The sequence below is a fragment of the Nematolebias whitei genome, chromosome 11, assembly GCF_014905685.2.
Source record: "Nematolebias whitei isolate Nwh7 chromosome 11, NemWhi1, whole genome shotgun sequence".
Classification (NCBI taxonomy): Eukaryota; Metazoa; Chordata; class Actinopteri; order Cyprinodontiformes; family Rivulidae; genus Nematolebias; species Nematolebias whitei.
The window spans coordinates 26,908,041-26,929,292 of NC_056508.1; the positions used below are offsets into that span (position 1 = coordinate 26,908,041).

General features: G+C 41.1%; 1 protein-coding gene across 1 annotated transcript in view; it reads left to right on the forward strand.

Annotated features, from left to right (window-relative positions):
- Nucleotides 1-4,669: 4,669 nt before the first annotated feature.
- LOC119416889 (EMILIN-3) overlaps nucleotides 4,670-21,252 on the forward strand; it is an 18,240-nt gene continuing 1,657 nt past the window's right edge. The window contains exons 1-5 of the mRNA XM_037684082.1: nucleotides 4,670-4,854; nucleotides 18,523-18,645; nucleotides 19,595-19,884; nucleotides 19,978-20,318; nucleotides 20,407-20,757. Of these exons, the coding sequence (XP_037540010.1) occupies nucleotides 4,670-4,854; nucleotides 18,523-18,645; nucleotides 19,595-19,884; nucleotides 19,978-20,318; nucleotides 20,407-20,757 (1,290 nt within the window). The remainder of the gene's footprint in view (nucleotides 4,855-18,522; nucleotides 18,646-19,594; nucleotides 19,885-19,977; nucleotides 20,319-20,406; nucleotides 20,758-21,252) is intronic.

The following is a 21,252-nucleotide window of genomic DNA, read 5'->3' on the forward strand; positions in this document are numbered from 1 at the left end:
AGCAGCAGATGTCACATTGTCGAAAGCTTTGGACCCAGAATGCAGACTGACACAAGCAGCTCAAAAAGTAACAAAAAAAAGGTATATTTTTTAAAACAATAACAAAATCAAAATGCCAGCGTGGCAGCTGACAAACACTTGGGGCTTGAGGAGAGCACAGGAAGAATTGGACATGGCATCTAAAATACATAATGCTCAACTGTTGAGCAGAGAAAAGCTGACAGAAGGAAAAGGCTGGGTCTATTGAGAGAAGTGGCCGCAGCTGAGACTAATGGGAATGGGGAACAGGTGAGGTGGGCGTGGCAGGACTTAGGAGCAGAGGCAAAATGTGGAAAAATACTGGGGTAGGTAGCTGGTGGCTCAGAGAAACACAGAGGAACAAAAACTCAACACAAGGGGGACAAAACAATAAACAAACGGAGAAGAAGAAAAAAAAAACAGAAAATATAAAAACTGTCACTAAACCACAGATTGTGACAGCAGCAGCTGTAGAACTGCTAGCTGTGTAACATTTAAATAATATAATATATTAATATCTACTGCTCTGACATTTTTGTGATTACAGTTGTTGTAGATGACAGAAATCCACTTTGGTTTTGTTTCTGCTCAGACAAGCTGTCAGCCTGGTCACAATTAAGGTCTGTTTCTACAAAGCGAGGTTGTTGAAAGAGCTATCTGCAACAGGTAAGATATTAATTGTTTGTGGCTTTTCCACAGAACCTCGATTCAAAAAGCCCAAACTAATATTATTTGCAGATGTAGCACAGACGATATTTATTATAGATTGGCAGGCTCACACACACACACACACACACACACACCATAAAAACAAGAAAACCATAAAAGAAAAAGGATATAATGTAAAAGATCCAGGCTTACAGTCAACAAACCTGTTTTTGTTCAGTAAGTCACAACTTTTTTCAATCATTAATACTGGAATACAGTTTTCGTTTTGCTGACTCCCTTTCTTTTACTCTTTTATTCTCGACATAAAAGAAATCGCTATTGAATATTTCCAATAGCACTCCCTGACATGCAGCATATAACATCTGATACACAGATATCACAAAGAGAAATAAATCCCACCTTTTCCTTTCTATTTGGACAGTCAGACAGTTTATTAACATTTTTCCCTGCGATTCCTTTGAAAAATGGTATTTTAGTGCATCAGTGGCTGCCAGAGCAGACAGATTTTGAATAGTTTCCTCTCCGCTGTCTCCTTGCTGTTGTGAAATGACAGTCTCTGAAGTGATTGGATGAGCCTTCCAAAAATACTGCAACTTTTCAAAGATGTGAGCAGCTGAAAAATAACTAACTGGTATACAGGAGTTCTCATACAGTACACACCTTGGAGTGAGATAAAAAGGATTCAGGGACTATAAATTATATTTGTTTTTAAAGGTTTTGGTTCGCTCTTTTGTCAACTAGTAAGCCAACATTTGATTGACCGTCTTCATGGGGGGGTGCCTGTGAGGCGTCCACGTGTTCAGGAACTATTCCACATATGTGACACGTCTCTGTGCAAACTGTGAAACTACGAGTTTTCTTTCACACTGACTTGAAAATAAAGGGTAAATAGAGCTGGTTCAACGGGGCGCAGTCAACACAAAGGTGGTAAAGATGCCACAAACTGCTTTCTTTGAGTTGTTTTTCACTGTAACTTCTAAAACCGTTTCTCGTCTAAACATGTTCTATTAAACCACAATTAATTGAAGGGATGCATGTCACCCACAGAGCTGCATGTCAAATGTTTAAACAAAGAGCTCATGCAACCTGTTAGCAGATTATGGGATGGTGATGACTCAGTTACTACCGCACCAAATTTCACTCATGAAAATAACTTTTGCAGAGCGGGGGAGTGGTGGAGCAGACATTAGAGAAGGCGAGCCTGTCATCGGATGGTCGCAGGTTCGACTCTCCAGATCCATGTCCAAGGCAGGGTGGTTGAACTGGTGGCCTGGGGTCCAAATCAGGCCTACGACTGAACTCAGCTGGACCCACCAATGGGTTTATTTTTAAATAAAACTAGATTTTAAACCACACAAAAAAATCGTACTTAATGACAATAACTGCTGGATGTCCGGCCCCGGAGCTCTTGGCTTTCAGTAACTGTGACCCCTTGAGCAATTAGTTGAATAGCCCTGATCTAAGATAAAGCCCCGTCATTTGCCCCATTCTGGGCCCTTGAGCAAGGCTCGTAACCCCCACCACCTGCTCCCACAGGTGCCCTAGATGGCAGCTCTCTGCTCCACACAGAAGGATGAGGTAGCTCGTAGTCTGTGGTTGTGTCAGGAAAGGCATCCAGCGTAAAAACCACTGTCAAGCCTTCGTGCAAATTAGTGCGCTGTGGCGACCCCTGAGGAAGGGAGCAGCCGAAAGAAGAAAATAATTACTTTTCAATTTTTTAATTACATTCAGCGATTACTTTTTGTGTGTCATTAAAATCCATTTTATGAGATATTTTGCTAACAGACAGAAGGCGTTGACTGTTAACAGTTAATGCTAACGTCTTAAACAAAGAACTCGTGAAATCTGTTAGAGCCCAGAATATGCTTTGAGAATGACGTTCTGCTAATACCACAACAAATGTTAGCATGTCGTACGTAAAACTGATGGAGTTCTAGCCATTGTTGTGTTTGTTGTTGTTTTGTTTGTTTTGAATCAGGCTGATTTCAGTATACATCAGTCCCTCGATACTTCACAGTTCGTTTATCGCGGATTCGCTCTATCGCGGTTTTTCAAAAAATAAGACTGGACATGAAACACAATTGGCTAACTGATGGATGAGCCGCATGATCGTCATGAAATTGTTATTTAAAATAAATTATTTTATTTTATCAGATGTTCAGCGTGCAGAGCGGATAAGTGGGCGTGGCCAAGAGCGCTTGCAGGTGGCAAAGAGCAGTGGAGGCAGGGAGCTGAAATCATGCTGTGCTCTTTTAGAGCGTTTAAAGTTTAGAAACATTGTTTAGAATATTGCAAGAGTGTGGGAAGGATTTAAATGCCTTTACCTATATCTATATAAATAATAAAATAAACTACTACTTTTTGTGTTTTTTCACTTATCATGGGTCTTCAGGGTACGGATCCCCCGCGATAAACGAGGGACTGCTGTAGTTAGTTATAGATGTACATCCAGTGATTACTTTCAGAGATTCATTAAATTCAATCCAGTGGTTCATGAGATGTTTTGCTGACAAACAGACAAACAAACACAAGTACACACAGATGATCACCCTCCTTTCATGACGGTGGACAAAAATAAATTAGCTTTAACAACAAAGAGTCACAATTTTTGGAAAACTGAAACTTTTTTTTTTTCTCTTTGGTTTATCCATAAAATAAAAGAAGCTTTGCTCAACAAAATATCAGGACATTCAAATAAATCAAATCTCAGAGGCTTTGAGATGATACATCAAAACTGTGCTTTGCTGACATTTTATTCAGTCGGCTGTTTCTTGTCTTTCTTTGTTGTGACTGCAGAATACATTTTCTTAAAATTTTATACAATTTTTTTTGTTCATCTCTCCCTCTCAGTCACTGATTCTCACTTCATCTGTGAACAAATCTAATGATTTCCATTAAAAAATCATGACATGCACAGGAGGCAGTGCGGCACGAATACAAACACTCAAACAGAGGACCAGTAAAACAAATGTAAGTGGGGGGTCTGCGTGTGGATATTGAGCGAAGCTCTTGTTGGGATATTTAATGACTAACAGCAGAGGAGAATGGAGCAGGTCCATTGTGTCCGGCTCGGCAACGTTTCGGCTGACCCCAGCTCCACACATGGTGCTGCACACCAGGGTGTCACTTTGATGCACAGCTGCTCCTGGAAACGAGACGGAGAGGACGAGATTTATTTCAAAATGGGCAAAAATCTTGAAACTTTTATGGATTAAGCAGACAAAAAATAAGTGAGACAATGAGGATTAGAGTTCAATGCAAACTAATTTGGAGTTTTAATCTGCTTTAAAATTATTGCTGATGTTGAAGTGAAAAAGAAATGTATCATGAAGTAACATCAGCCCGTCCCCTCAACGTGCAGAGAAGCCAGACAGAGTTGGGGTGGGATATGCAAATAGAGGCTGTCTGCCTGCCCCTTCAGAGGCAGCAGAGCACGCTGCTTCTTGCACACGTACACACACACACAAACAATACACACCCTTACTCATACAGAGTGCACATTTCATGGAGGGTTGAGCTTCGTCTGCAGGACTCGTGTGTGTGTGTGTGTGAGTGTGTGTGTGCATATGAAGCTTAAACTTTTGAGGCGCTCACACTCTCTACCCTCATTCTCTTCTTTCTACTGCTCTCCTCTTCCTCCTCTCCCCTCCTCCTGAACACCTTTGGGTTGTTTGCTTTGCCTTCATTCTTTCCTTTCTCTCTTCAGGTTCACAGACTTTTTTGATTTTCTGTCCTGTGAGCTCCATTTTTATTTTATTAAATTTTTTTTTCTGTGTCAGTTTGAAAGCTGACAGGTCAAGATGCTTCTGATGATGCTTTAGCTGTCCGGGCTCCATGTCGCCTTCAGGGTCCACTGAAGAAAGCAGGACTTTAACTGTACTGGGGAGCATCTTTAAACCCTGAGGAACCCTAAAGTTGTTTCATCACCGGGTTTCTGCATCTCTCAGACTCTGGAACTAGTCAGGACCAAAAAGAACAAACAATGTGGACCAAGTTGTGCCAAATCTCTGCACTGATCTTTCTCCTGGGACAGCTGCTCTGTGTGGTGGATAGTAAAGGAACTCTGTATGGAGGCCACATCAACCCTTTCTATGGAAACAGATACAACCTCTACAAAGCTGGACTCAGTCCTCATTACTCACCAAACAAGCCTATGACCCGTCACAAGTAAGTGCTGTCTATTTGGTCATGGCAAAACTACTACTGCACTATTTATTTCCCTTTTCCAAGATGACAGGATTATAAATTGTAGCCACCTCATGCTATTTGCATTCCTTAGAAACCCCTGTCACCTGCGTGTTTCTGAAATAAGGTTTCAGTTATTAAATAAATTGGATTGTGGATCCCTGAATTGATGCTCAGCGTCTGTTTCACTCCAAGTCATCCCTCTTCTGCAGCTCACATTAAGAGAATTATAAATAAAAACCATCTGTGGCTGAGGATAAACATTACAGGGCAACAATCACACGCTGCGTTTCAAAACCCAAACCACTGTCCTGGTTTTTACGGAGTAGCAGAGTGAATGGGTTGGGATCCCTCAGGGTCACAGGGAACTGCAAGGGAGGGGAGGACAAAACTGACAGCACAGCTGCCAAATGGAAGTGGCCCAATGGGTCGTCAATCAATATTAAAGCAATAACGCAAATATTTCATGCTTCTTTCAGTATCAACAGAAGTTAAATGAGCTGTGAAAATAAAAATAAGAACATGTGGATGTTTGACCTGTTGCTCTCTCTCGGTTTTCTTTCCCTGTCCTCCTCCTCATCTCTTTTGCTTGGCTTCCCTCGAGAGCTGTTATATCTTTGGACAGCTCCCCAGCTACCTGCTGCTCTCCTCCAGCTGCCACAGAAGGCTGCTGATTGCCCAGCACCAAATAATCTGCCATATACGTTCATCTTCATTGAACAGACTGTCCAGCATCTCTCACTCACAATGCAAAAAGCTCTTTCACATTTATCTTCATTGTTCTCATATTTCAGTCACATCTTTAGTTCTTAACTTAGATGAATCGTTTCGATTTTTGGAAGCAGGGTTACTTTATTCAGTTTTTAACTCTTTTTCCACCAACTTGAGGCTTTCTTCATGAGCTCTTTCACAAATAAGTTGGGCAGCATGGCCATTAAAATGAAACCCCCTGCCTCTGAACGTTCATAAACAGCAACTCATGCCCTGCAAAGATGTGCACATCCATTGATGAAGCTGGTAAAATTGGCCTGAAGTATAACTCTGTGGTGTTGAAGTGCAATGTTACGCTTAAAATCAGTGTTGGACATTGTAAATCCTGCTGACAGCTGGACACACAGTCCGTCTGTCATCACCCCATCACACCGAGGAGCCATGAAGCAGGCTTCCTCTCTCGTATGCTCATTGTTACTACCTTGTTTGGCGATTAGAGGAGTGTTGGTGGCAGGTTGACTTTAATCCCCCCATGCTGCCTTGGTCATTTCACACTTTTCCACAGAACCCCTTTTCAAAAGATCTGAGCTCCATTTGCTTTAAATGGTCAAATAGTCATCATTAAGAGTAGCAGTAGTTACAGAATATTACTCATTGGAAAAAGGAGTAATTGCATTTAAACTGTGTACAAAAGCTTTTGAACCGTCTTACATCCACCCCACAAACATCCTAACTGTTTTAACACATAACATGTGCAGAAAAGGAGCATTATACAAATATTCAGTGTACGTTTGGTGGTGACCAGTGTTTGGCTTTGCAGAAAACAGAGCAAGCTGTTTTAAAGTTACACGGCTCACGGACTGAACATTTGTCAGATAATGACTGATGTAGAGCAATTAGCAAGGCAGCAAGAATTTAAACATCAAACTCGTGAAACATTGCACAGATTATACAACGCAGCCTCTGAAGTTAAATATACAGTAGAGTTTACTGTTGCAATCTAAGCGATGGTTACTCAAAACTGCCTGCAGACAGAACTTGCTTTGTGTTGTGTGTGTTGCTTTTCATTGTCTCGACTGACCTTCAGCAAAATGTTCAAATGGCCAAAGTTAACTATCAGGGGCAATGATCAGTCTGTGTACCATCTCGTTCCTATCATTGGATTATTATACAGTAGTCTGAAAACATTTAATCATAAGGTTTAGTGACTAAAACACATTGTTTTAAGCTTGCAGCTTGTTCCAGTGCAGAAACTCAACTTTAATCTAGACCTTTAGAGGGTCTTTTAAACATCACTTCTTACATTTGCAGCATGGAGATGTAAGGACAGTGGTTTTTATTTACCTTTTAAATCCAGTATTACTTTTAAATGGATTTTTTTTAAACAGTTTCCATGCTTGGATCCTACGACCGTTGATCAACCAGATGCTTCAGTTTGTTCTGAGTGAACTGAGCGATCGCACATGTCCGTGAGTTCACCTCTAGTGTTTAAACCAGAGCTGGGGACACGACGTTGGACACGACAGACCACCTCCACGGTTATATGAGCCCAGCTGGTGTCAGCCTGACTGCTCAGTGCAAACTTATAAATAACATGCACGCTCTGATGTGTCTGAAACAGAATGTGTCCACGTGCGTTCTGTGAATGATTCCTCTCAGTTCCAACACTTGTTTCTTAGTATTTGCACCATTTTTACAGAACACTTTTTGTGGCGAAGTGTTTCAAAGGTTTCTGCAGTGGGTGGACGGCAGACATTTTGACGTCATGTTAAGTTTTCATTTACGTTGTGGAAGCGAAGAGAGTGATTTTACTTTCAATCAGTGCAATCACTTGTTTTCGTGAGAAAGTTTATCGTTTTTAAGAGGATGATGTCTTTCAAGTTCAAGTTCAATTCAACTTTATTGTCATTTCCAACACACATGGTTCATGAGGTGGAACAAAATTATGTGCACATAGTCCCAGTTACTCAAAAAAAAAAGCAAAATATAAAGAATAAAAATAAGTTTTTAAGATGGTGACGTCTTCGACAATAACAACGTCGTACCTGTCACAGCTTTGGGACAAATGTGCTCGTAATGGCCTACGATTAAACAGATTTGATCATGGTTGTTTTGTCAGTTCATTTCATAAAATAAATAAAACATCAGAGGTGATTTTATATTGGGAGTTTATTTAACGTCTCCCAAGTACTTGTTGCACCAGAGTACCTGTGTGAAACAGAGAGCTGACTCCAGGAACCATACGCTCATCACTGAGAAACATTTTCATGTCAACGAGTAGCTCTGCATGTGTCGCATGTCACCACGGATGATGTTGGAGTTGTATCTCTGTGCTCTGCAGTGATGTACAGGGCAGAGGTCAAGGGGGAAAAGGTCAGATGGTTGATAGAGGTCAGAGGTTATGGGTTGGCTTGATTCCCCAGCGGAGAACAGAAACTGAACCAATCTCCCTCTGAGGAATACAAAGACTGCTGCCAAGCTGCTGTACCTGAATTATTTATTAAACCTACAGCTTCATCTGGTCCAACTGAACACCTCTTTATGTCAGTTTTTATGGTTATTCTTGACTCCGAGATAAACGTTCAGTTTATTGACTCTAAGCAATGTAGCTGAACAGTGGAGATGGATTAGTCTTTAAATAAATAATTCCTCTTCCAGTCTTTCTTTGTCTGGAACCAAAGAGTTGTTTTCTTGCAGTAGCTTCAGTTGCTCTGATATTTTCATCAGTCCACTCATACATAGGTTGGGTTGGTTTGACATGTAAATACTGGGACGAGGGTGGAGAAGCACTGCAATTATTGCTGAATCCTCAACGTATGAAGAACTTCCATGCTGTATTTTTCATCTGGACCACTTGCAGTTTGTGGAAGGCTGACCACAGGGCAGCCATGCAGACTGAGCAGGACCCCCTGACATAAACTGCTGCAGTACATTTACAAGTCAATTAGCGTCAATTAGAAAATTTCATTGTGCTTGTATTGTGTTTGTAAATGAAGACATGATCACCCAAGTTTTCTTCCTGATTTGGTTCATATTTCTAGCTTCAACACTTTAAGCTGGAAATATGCTTAACTGTTGGTCATGGTGTGAGCGAGTTGTGGCGCCAATAGTGAACTAGCTGTTTGTACCTGCATCTGAAACTCATTGCGGTTCGTGTTGTCGATTAAAGATGTCATACAGGAAGTAGATTTTTCATGCACGAAAGTGGTACAGATGCCGGTCCAAACAAAACTGCTGCAGTCTCGGTCCAGCTGCCCTTTCTGTTTTATGATGTGCCGCTTGAACAGAACTCTAAATGTTACAAAAAAGCGGGACGTGCATGACTAGCAGAGACACAAACACATGACCAGTGCTCTGACATCACTGTTACTGGGAGTCGCCATTTGTGATGCAGAAGTTGGCAAAGGGAAACTTTGCATTGCTCACTGATAACATAGTTTATTGTTGCTTTGGCGTCATCTCACGGTTTTTATATAAGATTTTTTTTTTCCACTGTTGAAACACAAAAAGACCCACCTATAATGAAGAGTGAATGTCAAACATGAACAACTTTATGTTTTGGAGAAAATTCAGCGGCACCGCTTCATAATTTCTGTTTTCTCTAGCATGGTTCTAACATCTTTCTCTGTTTTACTGATTAGAAAGCTTAATATTCAGATTACTGCACGGCAGCTGATGTGAACTGCACGTGTGCAAATATCTTGCAGGGTTTTTCTTCAGACTGAAATTGTATACAGTATGTTGTCAGGGAGAACAAAGGAGGGGCATTACATTACCTTAAAAAGATTTCTTCCATTAAATCAGGATCTTTGCAGTGCAAAGCAGCAGCTTGCGACCGTTGCAGTGATTGGCTGTTTTAAACAAATTTATTTTGCTTGAAACATCATGTGTAAGATGAAACTGAGTCAGTAAGACGTACTTCATATTAAAAGAAGTTGTTCTAAAAAGCTAAAAGATACAAATGCAACAAAACAATGCTTGAATCTTTTTTTTTCTTTCAAGTACAAAACAAAAATACTTAAACTTTATAGGAGTGACTAACCATGTCACATTTTTAGTTTGGTGGAGCTGTATCTGCATTAGGGTTGCTGCTTGTTGATGATATTCATGCTGCAGAATGACAAACTAAGGTATCCCTTACTGGCTTCAACTTGTGTCATTCTTCCATAAATTGTCGTGTGCAGTGGTTTTAAAGTTGAACCGAATGGTGCAGATGGACCACAGGGAACTCGGAGGCGTAAAAAAATTCATATAATTTATTTTTACAAAACAAAAACGCTGACGTGGCAACAAAACTTACCCGAGTGGAAGACACGTAGGAAAATAAAAGGAGCAGAGCTTGACATGGGGGAACACATACAATGACCAGCTTACAAGGAAATGTAGACTTATATACACACACACACACTAATTACTGACGGGGACAAACACCTGGGAGAGACAACAGGTGGATGGCATACGTTAATAACATGAAGGCAGGAAACAGACCAAACAAGGGAGCAACAATCCTCATAAATAAAATATGGACATTGCAAACTATAATTTTTTTTGTTTTAGAAGTTTCAAATTGAATATTGTTCCCAGCACTTTCTATACTTTGTGTTATTTATACGCCGAAGGGTTTTACTGTGAACACAGTAGCTACAGTGAGTCTCGCTAATCTACATAAGGCTATTCGAAAAACTTTGTTTTCAAAAAGCGCAGAGAGAAAAGCAGATTAAGTGCTTTGGGAAATGCCTAGGGATAAGTGCAATTGTTTTCTTTTCTTTCTCATTTATATTTTTCTTCATGCATTTTAGTCTCTTTCTCATCAGCATAAACAATCAAGCATCCTAGAAGATTGTACTATTCTGTAATTTCAACAACTAACTGCTGATATAACAAAAACTTTAATCAACGTGTTCATACGCACATATTCATTGTGTGCTTGCGCAATGACTGGACAGCTCAACAAAAAATTAAAGAGCATGTAAGTGATGGTCTGCCTCTCAGCTAGAATAATGAAAGCTGGCTTGGCTGACCTTTTCTCTGAATACCAAAGGAATCCCCAGTAGGTCTTGGAGCTGGGAGTATCTTTAACTTCAGTCATTATCCAACAGGAACTTCAGTCAACTCAGAGTATGGAGCCTTAAGATATGCCAGCTGGCTAGAAATAGGCATCATTAAAAGCATATATGAAAAGAGATGGGAGGGGGTGGGGGAGTTGGAGGCTGGAAGAGCTTTGTTAGCCTATAGACACGGCTATTAAATGTCTTATAAAAGATTGAATGGTTCGCTATTTGTCCCACACCGGTCATAAATCTGTCAGAGCTGACAGCATTGGCCGGGGTTCAAACAGTCAGGGCCCCCTGCAGGTGAGAGTGTGGTCCATAAAGAGAAAGGTGAGCCACTAGTGACACAGTGTCAAAATAAGCAAGGCAGTGGAGGGAGCAGTGGTAAGGTGATGCACAATGGGGGGTTGGGGGGTTAAGTATCAACAGAGGAAGGGAAAATAAAATATTAGCGACCCAGACAGAAGTATGACTGGTATGCATAAATCATTAAACAGAGATTACCTGCAGTTTTCACGTTTCAAATTAAAACGGAGAGCAAAGTTTTGAGAAGTGGTACTGAAAGATGAGTGTTTTGGGTCAGACAAAGGTGGAGGTGCAAGGTTTGACTCTCCACTCAAGAATCTGAAATGGGAATTCTGCTTTTCCCCTGGGATGCTGTAAAACTGTCATCCTATACTGGAAATATTTACCGTGGGATCGGACCGCAGGTTAAAAAAATGTCACGCACTAACAAGATAATAGTTTGGGTATGAAGGTAAAGATAGCATGAACTGGGTGGTTCATCAAGGGTGTGGACCAATTAGATTTTCTTCATTTTGTGTGTGTGCGTTTTCGTAGAATTTTCAAGAGGTCTCAAACTGTAAGGATGTTAAAACATGACAAAAATATATAAAATGTGTGCATTTGTAAAAAGTGTAAAACCTTATAATGAAATGAGCTGTTTGGCAAAGCGCAAAGAACATGCCCTGTGTGTTGCAACGATCGGCCTTTCAAGAAAGACTTTAGACAATTCTTCTGAGCTTAGTGAGTCAGATTTAACATTACATGACAAGTTTTTGTCCTGTTGGCGTCATCGTGCCGTGATCTCCAGCTCTCACTGGAGCGGTTCGCAGCTGAGTGTGAAGCGGCTGGGATGAGAATCAGCACCTCCAAATCTGAGGCCATGGTCCTCAAGCAGAAAATGTTGGAGTGTTCTCTTCAGGTTGAGGGTGAGGTTCTGCCTCAAGTGGAGGAGTTCAAGTATCTCTAGGGTTTTGTTCACGAGTGAGGGAAGAATGGAGCGTGAGATTGACAGACGGATTGGTGCAGCGTCTGCAGTATTGTGGACGCTGTGCTGGTCCGTTGTAGTGAAGAGGGAGCTGAGCTGTAAGGCAAAGCTCTCTGTTTACCGGTCAGTCTACGTTCCTACCATCACCTATGGTCACGAGCTCTGGGTAGTGATCGAAAGAATGAGATCGTTGATACAGACGGTTGAAATGAGTTTCCTCTGCAGGGTAGCTGGACTCTCCCTTAGAGAAAGGGTGAGAAGTTCAGTTATCCAGGAGAGACTCGGAGTAAAACCGCTGCTCCTCCACGTCGAGAGGAGCCTGTTGAGGTGGTTCGAGCATCTTCTAAGGATGCTCCCTGGGCGCCTCTCTAGGGAGGTGCTTTGGGCATGTCTGACTGGGAAGAGAATCTGGGGAAGACCCAGGACACGCTGGAGAGACTATGTCTCTGGGTTGGCCTGGGAACACCTTGTGATCCTCCCGGACGAGCTGGAAGAGGTGGATGTGGAAAGAGATGTCTGAACCTCCCTGCTCAAGCTGCTGCACCCCGACCAGACTTCGGAACATGTGGAAGATGATGGATGGAGTTTTTGTCTTACTTTGTGACAGTTGTCCCTAAAGACTTTTTTGAAAACCATCCATCCATTATCTTTACCCGCTTCTTCCATTTTGAGTCACGAGGGTCGCTGGTGCCCATGTCCAGCAATCACTGTGTGAGAGGCGGTGTTCACTCTGGACAGGTTGCAAGTGTTTTTTTTGAAAACCAAGTGGCCATAATAGTGATGTGGAAAAGGCCACATCCAAAGATCACCAGTTCAGTGAACAGAAGGTTATGGTGGCAGAGACTGATTTTAACTAATTTAGGAAACATGTACAAAGCGTGTCCAATCTAAAGGTTTGAGTTTAAGTCCAGTTTCACAGTTGCATGGGAGAAGTTCTGCCCTTAGCGTGTGACCTGAACCTTGGTCAGAACCTTATTTCGTCAAAGTCTTTGCCTGAACATTTTTGTAAAACAAAAAGATACGCTTAATACGTCCTGCAGCATCATTTTCCAACATGAAAGGTCAACAAAGGACATTTTAAACAAAAATCACTCTTTTCTTCTAACCATGACCAAGTAAGGCTGGATAATAAAAATAAACTTTTAAGGCAGATTAAACCTAACACTGCTCTGTGTTTAGTAGATCCATCATTAGTTAAAAGCCTGTTCCTCAGAACAAACTGGACCACAGCTCATGTGTTACCAGAATCCATGTCCTCTTGTTGCTGCAAAGCCCCCCTCGAGCTGCAAACACAGTTGGAAATCAAACTTTGTTGCTTTTGTCAATTCCACTGTACACTAAAAAGTTACAAACAGGGTACCTTGAACATTGGTTCATTTTTAAACTTTTATTAGTGCCTTTAAAATATATATTTTAACTGTGCAATAATAAAGTTAGAGTGGAAACATGGAGGGAAATCAATTCTGTGTATTTTCCATGTTCATGTTTTGCAGATGCCAATTGTATTAAATTAATTCTCCCAGTCAGTTTTCTATTTGTTTTGCCATGTTTTCCCACTTGTTCCTGTAGTTGCATTTACTTTCAGTTTCTGCCTCACACCTGTTCTCAGTTTATCAGCACACCTGCATGCTATTCAAAGGCTTCTCTCAAAGTGTATTACTAACTAGCTTTGCTTTGCTTTTTGTCAGATCGTTGCTGCTTTCTATTGTTCACTTTTTGCTTTTGATTTAATTTCTTCATAGTTGCGGTTAATCTGTTTCAATTTTGTTGTTCAAGAAAAAAAAAAACAACTCCTGGAATCATCTGCCCAGCAGCTTTGTCTTTGCCTGTGTTTGAGTCACCATCCACTGCAGTTGTTGTGACATGAGTCACATACTTTTAAAAGTTTTCTACGAAACAAAGAAGGGGGAAAAAATCCCCTTTTACCGTAAAACTGTGGTCAACCCGAGGGTCTTTAGGAAGAAAAAGTTATATTCTTGTCAAACAGGAAGGAAAGAGTGAAGCTCTGAGATTTGGACAGGAATGTTTTTGAGGATGTTGCTATGGTAATCTAGCAGAGTGTTCTGTTTTTTGGTTATTTTCAAAAGTCATACAGGAAGTAGACTTGATCATTGTAGGTCTCATTCCTGCTTGTCATGCACAAGTGTCCAGGCAAACACAAGACACCGTTTGTATTTCTCCTAGTGCTATATTAGTTCAAGAGTGAAGTCTGAGAAGTCCAGAATATGCTTACTCAGCTCTCTGTTTTCATCCTTTTCCAATTTCTTTAAGATGATATAGATCAGCTTTTTCCTTCTTATTATCCTTTTTTGTTTCATAGAGCCAAGATTAGCACAGACTTCTCCCAGATGGAGTTCTTCCCACACACACACACAGCCAAAACAAAGTTCTCACCTATCCTTCAGCAGCTGGACATGGCTGAAACAATAACAAAAAACTCAACACAGCACTCACATACGAGCACTCTGACATCCAGAGGTTGTATTTCTGGCCACAGGTTTGTGTAGTCTGGGCAGCTTATTGTCACCTTTCAAGTTGAAACTCAACATCCGCTCTGCTAGAAATCTGTTTTTGCACAGCGGCGGAGATGACCTGCTGCTGCCCTGACTGACGCTGCAGAGCAGAAAGGCAGGATTTATCCCAGCTCTCTACCCCACATGTCTGCGAGACACTCAGGATGAAATACTGCTCCTAAATGACACGGACAAGTCGGTGAAAGCAGGCGCATAGTGTGAGAAACAGAAACCCATGCACAGAAAATGGATTTCTGCACTTTTCATTCATTGTGTGTTAGTTTTAGGTCCGCCTCAGTCAAAAGGACTAAAATCAATCAAAATGGATGTTTTTCACCTCCCAGATCAGAGCTGGTTAAAGGGTCACACGCTCACTGTGCTCAGACATTCACTAATCTGCTTTCTGTCCGCCGTCACAAGTAGGTTTGTGCTTTTAGGTTTTCTCATCTTTCACAAAAATTAAAATAAAACAGAAAATGGTAAACCTGTTCTGTCCGTCTGACAAAGCGTTGCTGTTAAATTACATTGAGTACTCAGCAAGTATGCTAACTCCTGATTAAAAAAGAGTGGAGGGTTTAAGTAAAAGGTTTTTGTCTCTGTAAACGTTCTCTGAGGCAAACGAACCACCAGATGACAAGTACATGGAGGGATCACCGTTAAACTTTCTAAGTAGCAATAAAAAAGGATCTTAAAGTGCGGTCCAGAAAAGAAAGAAAGTAGCCTTAAAGCTAATTATTAGCAGCACACGAGGGAAAATATTTATTTGAGAATTTAATGAGTGCCAGAAAGAATGCAACGCAACACATTTAATTCAATTTAGTTTATTTATATATGTCCAAGTCACATCAGAAGTCATCTCAGGGCACTGAACAGAAACATTCATATATGAAAAAAAGTATGTTAATAACATTATTTATGTGAGGAGCAGACTGCGTTGAATTTAACTCCATCACAGACTCTCATCTTGAGCAAGCATGAAGGCGACAGTGGAAAGGAAAACCTCCCTCATGAGGAAGAAACCTTTAGTAGAACCAGGCTCAGGACAAGTGGCCATCTGCTTCGACCGGCTGAGCATGAGAAGAATAGATACACAATGGCAAGTCAAGAATCACATGTTAATATAGAAATGGTATCAAATGAAAACTATTAAAATTTTACAATTCATTAAAGGAAATGAAGTTAATTTGTCCTCTAGTAGTCTAAGCCTATAGCAGCATAACAAGCTGACCCTAACTCCCATTAAGACTACCATTACCACTGTCACATTAAAAGTTAAGACTTGTGATCTTTGGAAAGCCTATTAGCTATCAGCATGTTACCTGTTGTTGATGGCTCTTAGAACAACATTTTTATAACCATAAAAAACTATAAATAATTGTAAACAAAGACTATTATCCTGACTACAGATGAGTGGTAGAAGATGGAGATGAAGACTTGAAGTAAAAAGAAATTGAATGCAGAGTAGAAGTTGTTAAATGTTGTTGCAGAACAGCAGCAATCCACTCAGACTAGCTGTTAGAGATTGTTCAAAGAGTTATCTACAACAGGTAAGATAATAAATGCTCATGGCTTTTCCACAAAACCCCACCTGGAAAAGTCTAAACTTCTGCTTTTAGCGTTTAGTTTCCATTTCATGTACAGTATTCACGGTGAACACTGTTGTCATGTTTCTCATGTTTCTGCTTCACTCAGAAAATCATCCGCAGCAACCATCTGCAACCGCCCGTGTGACCTGAACGTGCTTTAAGTGCTGCCATCATACCACATAAGAGCAGGTTATAACTCCTTCTTCCTTAACAATGCTTGACCTGGCAGCAGGTTGTCAGCCTGGGCTGAAAGGAGCTCTGTCATTCAGCTCCTGCCCTTTTCCTTCTGCTGCCATTAACGCGTGTCCGTACGGGCCGAGCAGTGGCACACAAATAAACTGTCAGCAGAGTCACATGTTTGTAGCAAGCTGCAATGTTTCCCCAGAAACTCCAACTGGCTTTCCTCACTGTTAGCACCCTGAACCTGTTAACATGACCCTCCCCAAGCCCATGGCCCTCCCCTCAGCATCTTACACCACTGTTTTCCCTGAAACAGCTGCGGAGCAATGTTAAGTACCGCATGATGTGCTGCTAAACGCTCCCCTCTGAATGTAAAAAATCCTTCACGTGTGAGTCTGAGGAGCCTCGATCATCATTTCCTGTGTTGCACAGAGGCCAGAGGAACATTTAGCTGTTGCTATAGCTGCACTGGCAGGGAAGAGCATCAGAAAAACAGAAAAGGTCCAACTCCAGAGTGATGCAACAAGCACCAGTGAAGCTGTAATGTGTCGGAGCGTAGTTGAGCATGTGGCACGGCTGAATCTGTGATATTCCTGTGTTGAGTCATTAATTCTGATTAAGAGCAAAAATAATACATTATTGTTGGTGCAAGCAGTTTATAAAAATATACTGCAGGCCTCTGCATGACAAAGATATAACATTTACATATATATATATATATATATATATATATATATATATATATATAGATAGATAGATAGATAGATAGATAGATAGATAGATAGATAGATAGATAGATAGATAGATATTTATTTATTTATTTATTTATTAATCCCAGGGGGGAACTTTGTGGCATGCAGTAGCATTTTCTCATCGTACAGAAAAAATACATATGAAATAATCAAAAAAGAAGCAGAATACACAAATATGGAAAAAGTCTAATATGCGCATGCACAAGCTGGTAGTGAGTACTAGTTATAAGTTATAACAGCATAGAGATGGAGTCACAGCACATCTAATGAAACCAACAGGAAAAACTGCATCTTTCCTTAATACAAGTATTAACATCAAGCAGAAACACTAAAGTAAAAATATGGAGAACCTCTTCAAAGTTTTCTTTTGATTGTGTAATACACGTCTCAAACTCACCATTTAGCAGAGCAGAGGCTTTAAAAACCTATTCATGTGTAAATGACCTTCTTGAGAATCATTGAGCTGATTTTAAAAAAGAGATATTTTTGATAAAAGTAATGGCACATTCTCACATTTGCCCTCAGGATACGAACAAAACCACACGTTCAGCTCATCATGTAGCATGACTTTCTGTGTGTGACCAAATCCAAATGACAGAAACACTGAATGAATCCAATTGTGTTCTATGAACTCAATATTCTTCGTAATTATCATCATGGACAGATCTGTTGTTTTTGGATTAGCATTGTAATATAAACTTGGCAGTAAATCAGCAAGAAACAAAGGCAGATTAAGGCATTTTTCACCAGCTGGAGCTTGAAGAAACCTGGAGCAACATGGGGCGTGCTTGCAGCATTACTGCAGCTTCACTCAGAGTAAATGTCTCAGCAAGTTTCATGTTTGATCTCAGTTAGAGGTTTTATGGGTGGTGTTGGTGTCCATAAAAATATATTTGTTACACTGCTTTTTTTTTACAGTAATGGTGCCATTGCAAATTTTCAAAAAACGGTTTTGCTGATTTGCGTAGAAAAAAATCAAGCAAACTGCAATTATTGCATCAAACAGGTAGCTGATGAGATTGAAGTAAATATATAATGTGATAAAAAATGTCAGTAGACCTGACCTGATGAGATTGTTTTAACACAACTGGAGTAAATCACACCAAATGCATGTGCAGGTGTCATCAGATTGATGCAGATCCTTACAGAACGCTTGGTAACAGTTGCAAGACACAACATGGAGGTAGTTGGAGTGAGGACAGAGGATGCAGAGGACAGAGTGAGATGGAGGAGGATGACTTGTTGTGGTGACCCCTGAAGAAGGACAAGTCGAAAGAAGAAGAATGTTTAAAATGCTTATTTTTTTATGAGTTAAGAGGAGATGTGGAACAAATCAGAGGTTAATTGCACACCAACCTTAAAAAAATAATAATAATAAAAGAAGAAATAGCATGCAAATAAAACCACTACAAAAGATGCAATAAGTCCTAAACAAGTGTTTCACTCACTGACATTTCACTTGTGAATGTAGAAGCTGTTCTTCACCATTAACTGTTTGTCAGACGCACAGAGTGGAACAAGCTCTGCTGACATGTTCCATCAGAAGAACCTGAATGTTTTCAACATAAACCCTTTTTACTCCCACAGAAACCACTGTGCATACATGGTCCAGAAGAACGTCACATGCATCATGCAGGAAGGAGTGGAAACCTTTGTGAATGCAGAATACACCACCAAGTGCATCTGGGGCCAGAAATGTCCTGTTGTCATGTGAGTCCATCATTCTGAACAACAACATGCAAACCCTGAAAATCTGTTTTATAGTCATACCAGTGAACACAAAACGATTTACTGTGAGATTTAAAATAAGTTAGGGCTTTATTTACGCCAAACTGGAAGCCAGAACCAACTTTTAAACATGCAGTGTGTTAGTGCTGCCCTCTAGTGGCAAGATGATGAACTGCTTCTATTCCGCTGGTCTTCAGCAGATTCCACTGGAAGAGAAAAGATTGTTTTCTGAACTGAATATGATCTGAGGAGGAAAACAATAAATTTATCTTTACATAAAAAATGTGTATGTTGCCTATAATAATAGTTCCAGCTCCACTGTGGTCTTTTTGTCTTTCACCTGGTCTTCTGCTTTTGTGAATTTATAGCATGAACATAAAAGAAGGTGTTTGTCATTGTAGGTGGATTATTTTCCAGTCTACAGTGTAGAGCCTGTTATTGACATTCTGAAGAATCCTTCAGATTTGACTGTTTTGCGGTGGATGTGATTATTTTTGTTATTTCTCATCCGTGTAATGTGCATTTGAAAAACCCACACACAGAGGAACGTTAAAGTGGATTTTATCTTCAAAAACAAACGTTAAATCTCTCTGTGTGTGTGTGTGTGTGTGTGTGTGTGTGTGTGTGTGTGTGTGTTCTAAGTGAAGCGGGGAAGTTTGATGTTAAACAAGATAATATCAAAGTTGGAGGTGCTGACCTGCATCCAACCCTCTGAAGCCATGTCTTTTATGCCATACTTTATCTTAATCTCCTAATCTTCCTATAATCCATGTTTAATCCCGTAAAGAACAACTTCATCCACCATTTTTGCATTATCTTCCCATCCCTTAGTGCTCCTGGCAGAATTTGTTTAAAAAAAAAAGACACTAGAGACAGTACAAACCCTCTTGCTGGTTCTTTGACACAAACACTTTCATGTTCCTTTCTTCAGGTACAGGACTTTCTTTAAGCCGAAGTACAAGGTGGGTTTCAAGACAGTCTCGGAGCTTGAGTGGAGATGTTGCCCCGGTTTCTCTGGAGAAACATGCTATGATGGACCTACATCACTGCCTGACATCATAGGGCCGAGTCTCCCCCATCGTCCAGGTGTGAAAGGTTTTCCCCACGGCCCCAGACCCCCTGTGGACCAGAAGCCTGGAGGAGGCCGGCTGGAGCCGGGCAAACCCTTCCCTGACGTTATCGCAGGACAGCTGCCTGCTGGGAGAGGAAAACCCAACACTGGTGAGATCTGATTCCACCTGGGTTTTATTAAGTCTTGAGGAACGTGGCTGCCAGTCACCTCACTGTGTTTTTCTGTTTGTCTTAAAATCCCAGGTACCAAAGTATCAGGAGTCACTGGTGACCGTTTGGACCGTATGGAGGAGGATCTGCGTCGCCTAACTCAGGGTCTGGATACCCTCAGTGGAGTGGTGGCTGGACTTGAGGAGCGGCTGCGCACATCCCTCCGGGAGGACACCAACAAGCTGCTGGTGTCGCTGCTGCCCAACGCTCCTCAGGTGCACGACTCCACCGTGGGATTTGGTGTGCTCCCAGTCGGGAGTCCTGATGGTCTGGAAGGAGGACAGCCCTTTGCTGGATTTGGAGACATAGCAGGGAGAGTGACAGAAGTGAGGGACGAGCTGCGAGCCAAAACTCACATGTTGGAGGAAATTCAGGTACTTTATCAAGAAAGAAGGACAAGTCCTGTTACATCTGTATCAGATGCTGCTTTTACTGTATCATCTTCTTAATGTGACTCTTTAGGGAATGGTCTTGGGCCATGATGGTCAGCTGAAGACACTTTTGGAAGGAGTTGGAGGCAAACCCATCTATGGTCCAGACTCCACCTCTTTTGTGGATGAGATCTTGCACACCAAACTGGCTGAGGTGAGGGCTGAGATCCTGGATGGCTTTGAACATCGTCTAACTGGCCTGGAAAGCCACTGTGATGAGAAGATTGGGGAGGTGAAGAGGCAGTGCCACAGGGAGCACATGGACGGCCAAGAGCAGATGCAGCATTCTCTGGACGGCAGAGAAACTGGGCTCAGGGAGGAGCTGGGCTCTCTGCAGGCTCAGATTCAGGGTCTGACTCTGACTGAGAGCTGCTGTGGACAGGTATGACTCATTTCAGTACGACAAGCACAATTACATGAAAACTGTCAGTCAAATTCATTAAGTAACCTTCTGTCAAATAAACTGATGGAAATCTGTCTGCATAGCAAACTGTAAGGCAGGAAATGTTTACCATAAAACACGTCATAAGCAGACAAAGCTAATTAATGAACCATCAATCTACAAACTGGGAGGTGAATTAATATACAGTGAAGTGTTTAATGTTAAACTCCTACATGCCCCCAATTATGCTTTCATAGACAATTACCGTATATTCCGGCGTACAAGTCACAGGTTTTTTTTGCATAGATTTGTCAGTCCTGTGACTTATATACGTTTTTTTTTTTTTCGTATTCATAACACAATTTTTGACTGATGCTTTAAATTTCTAAGAACTGCAACAGTAAGTCCTCCCATGCGTGCTTGCTTCACTCAGCTGGTGCAGATGGATGGATGGATGGATGGATGGATGGATGGATGGATGGATGGATGGATGGA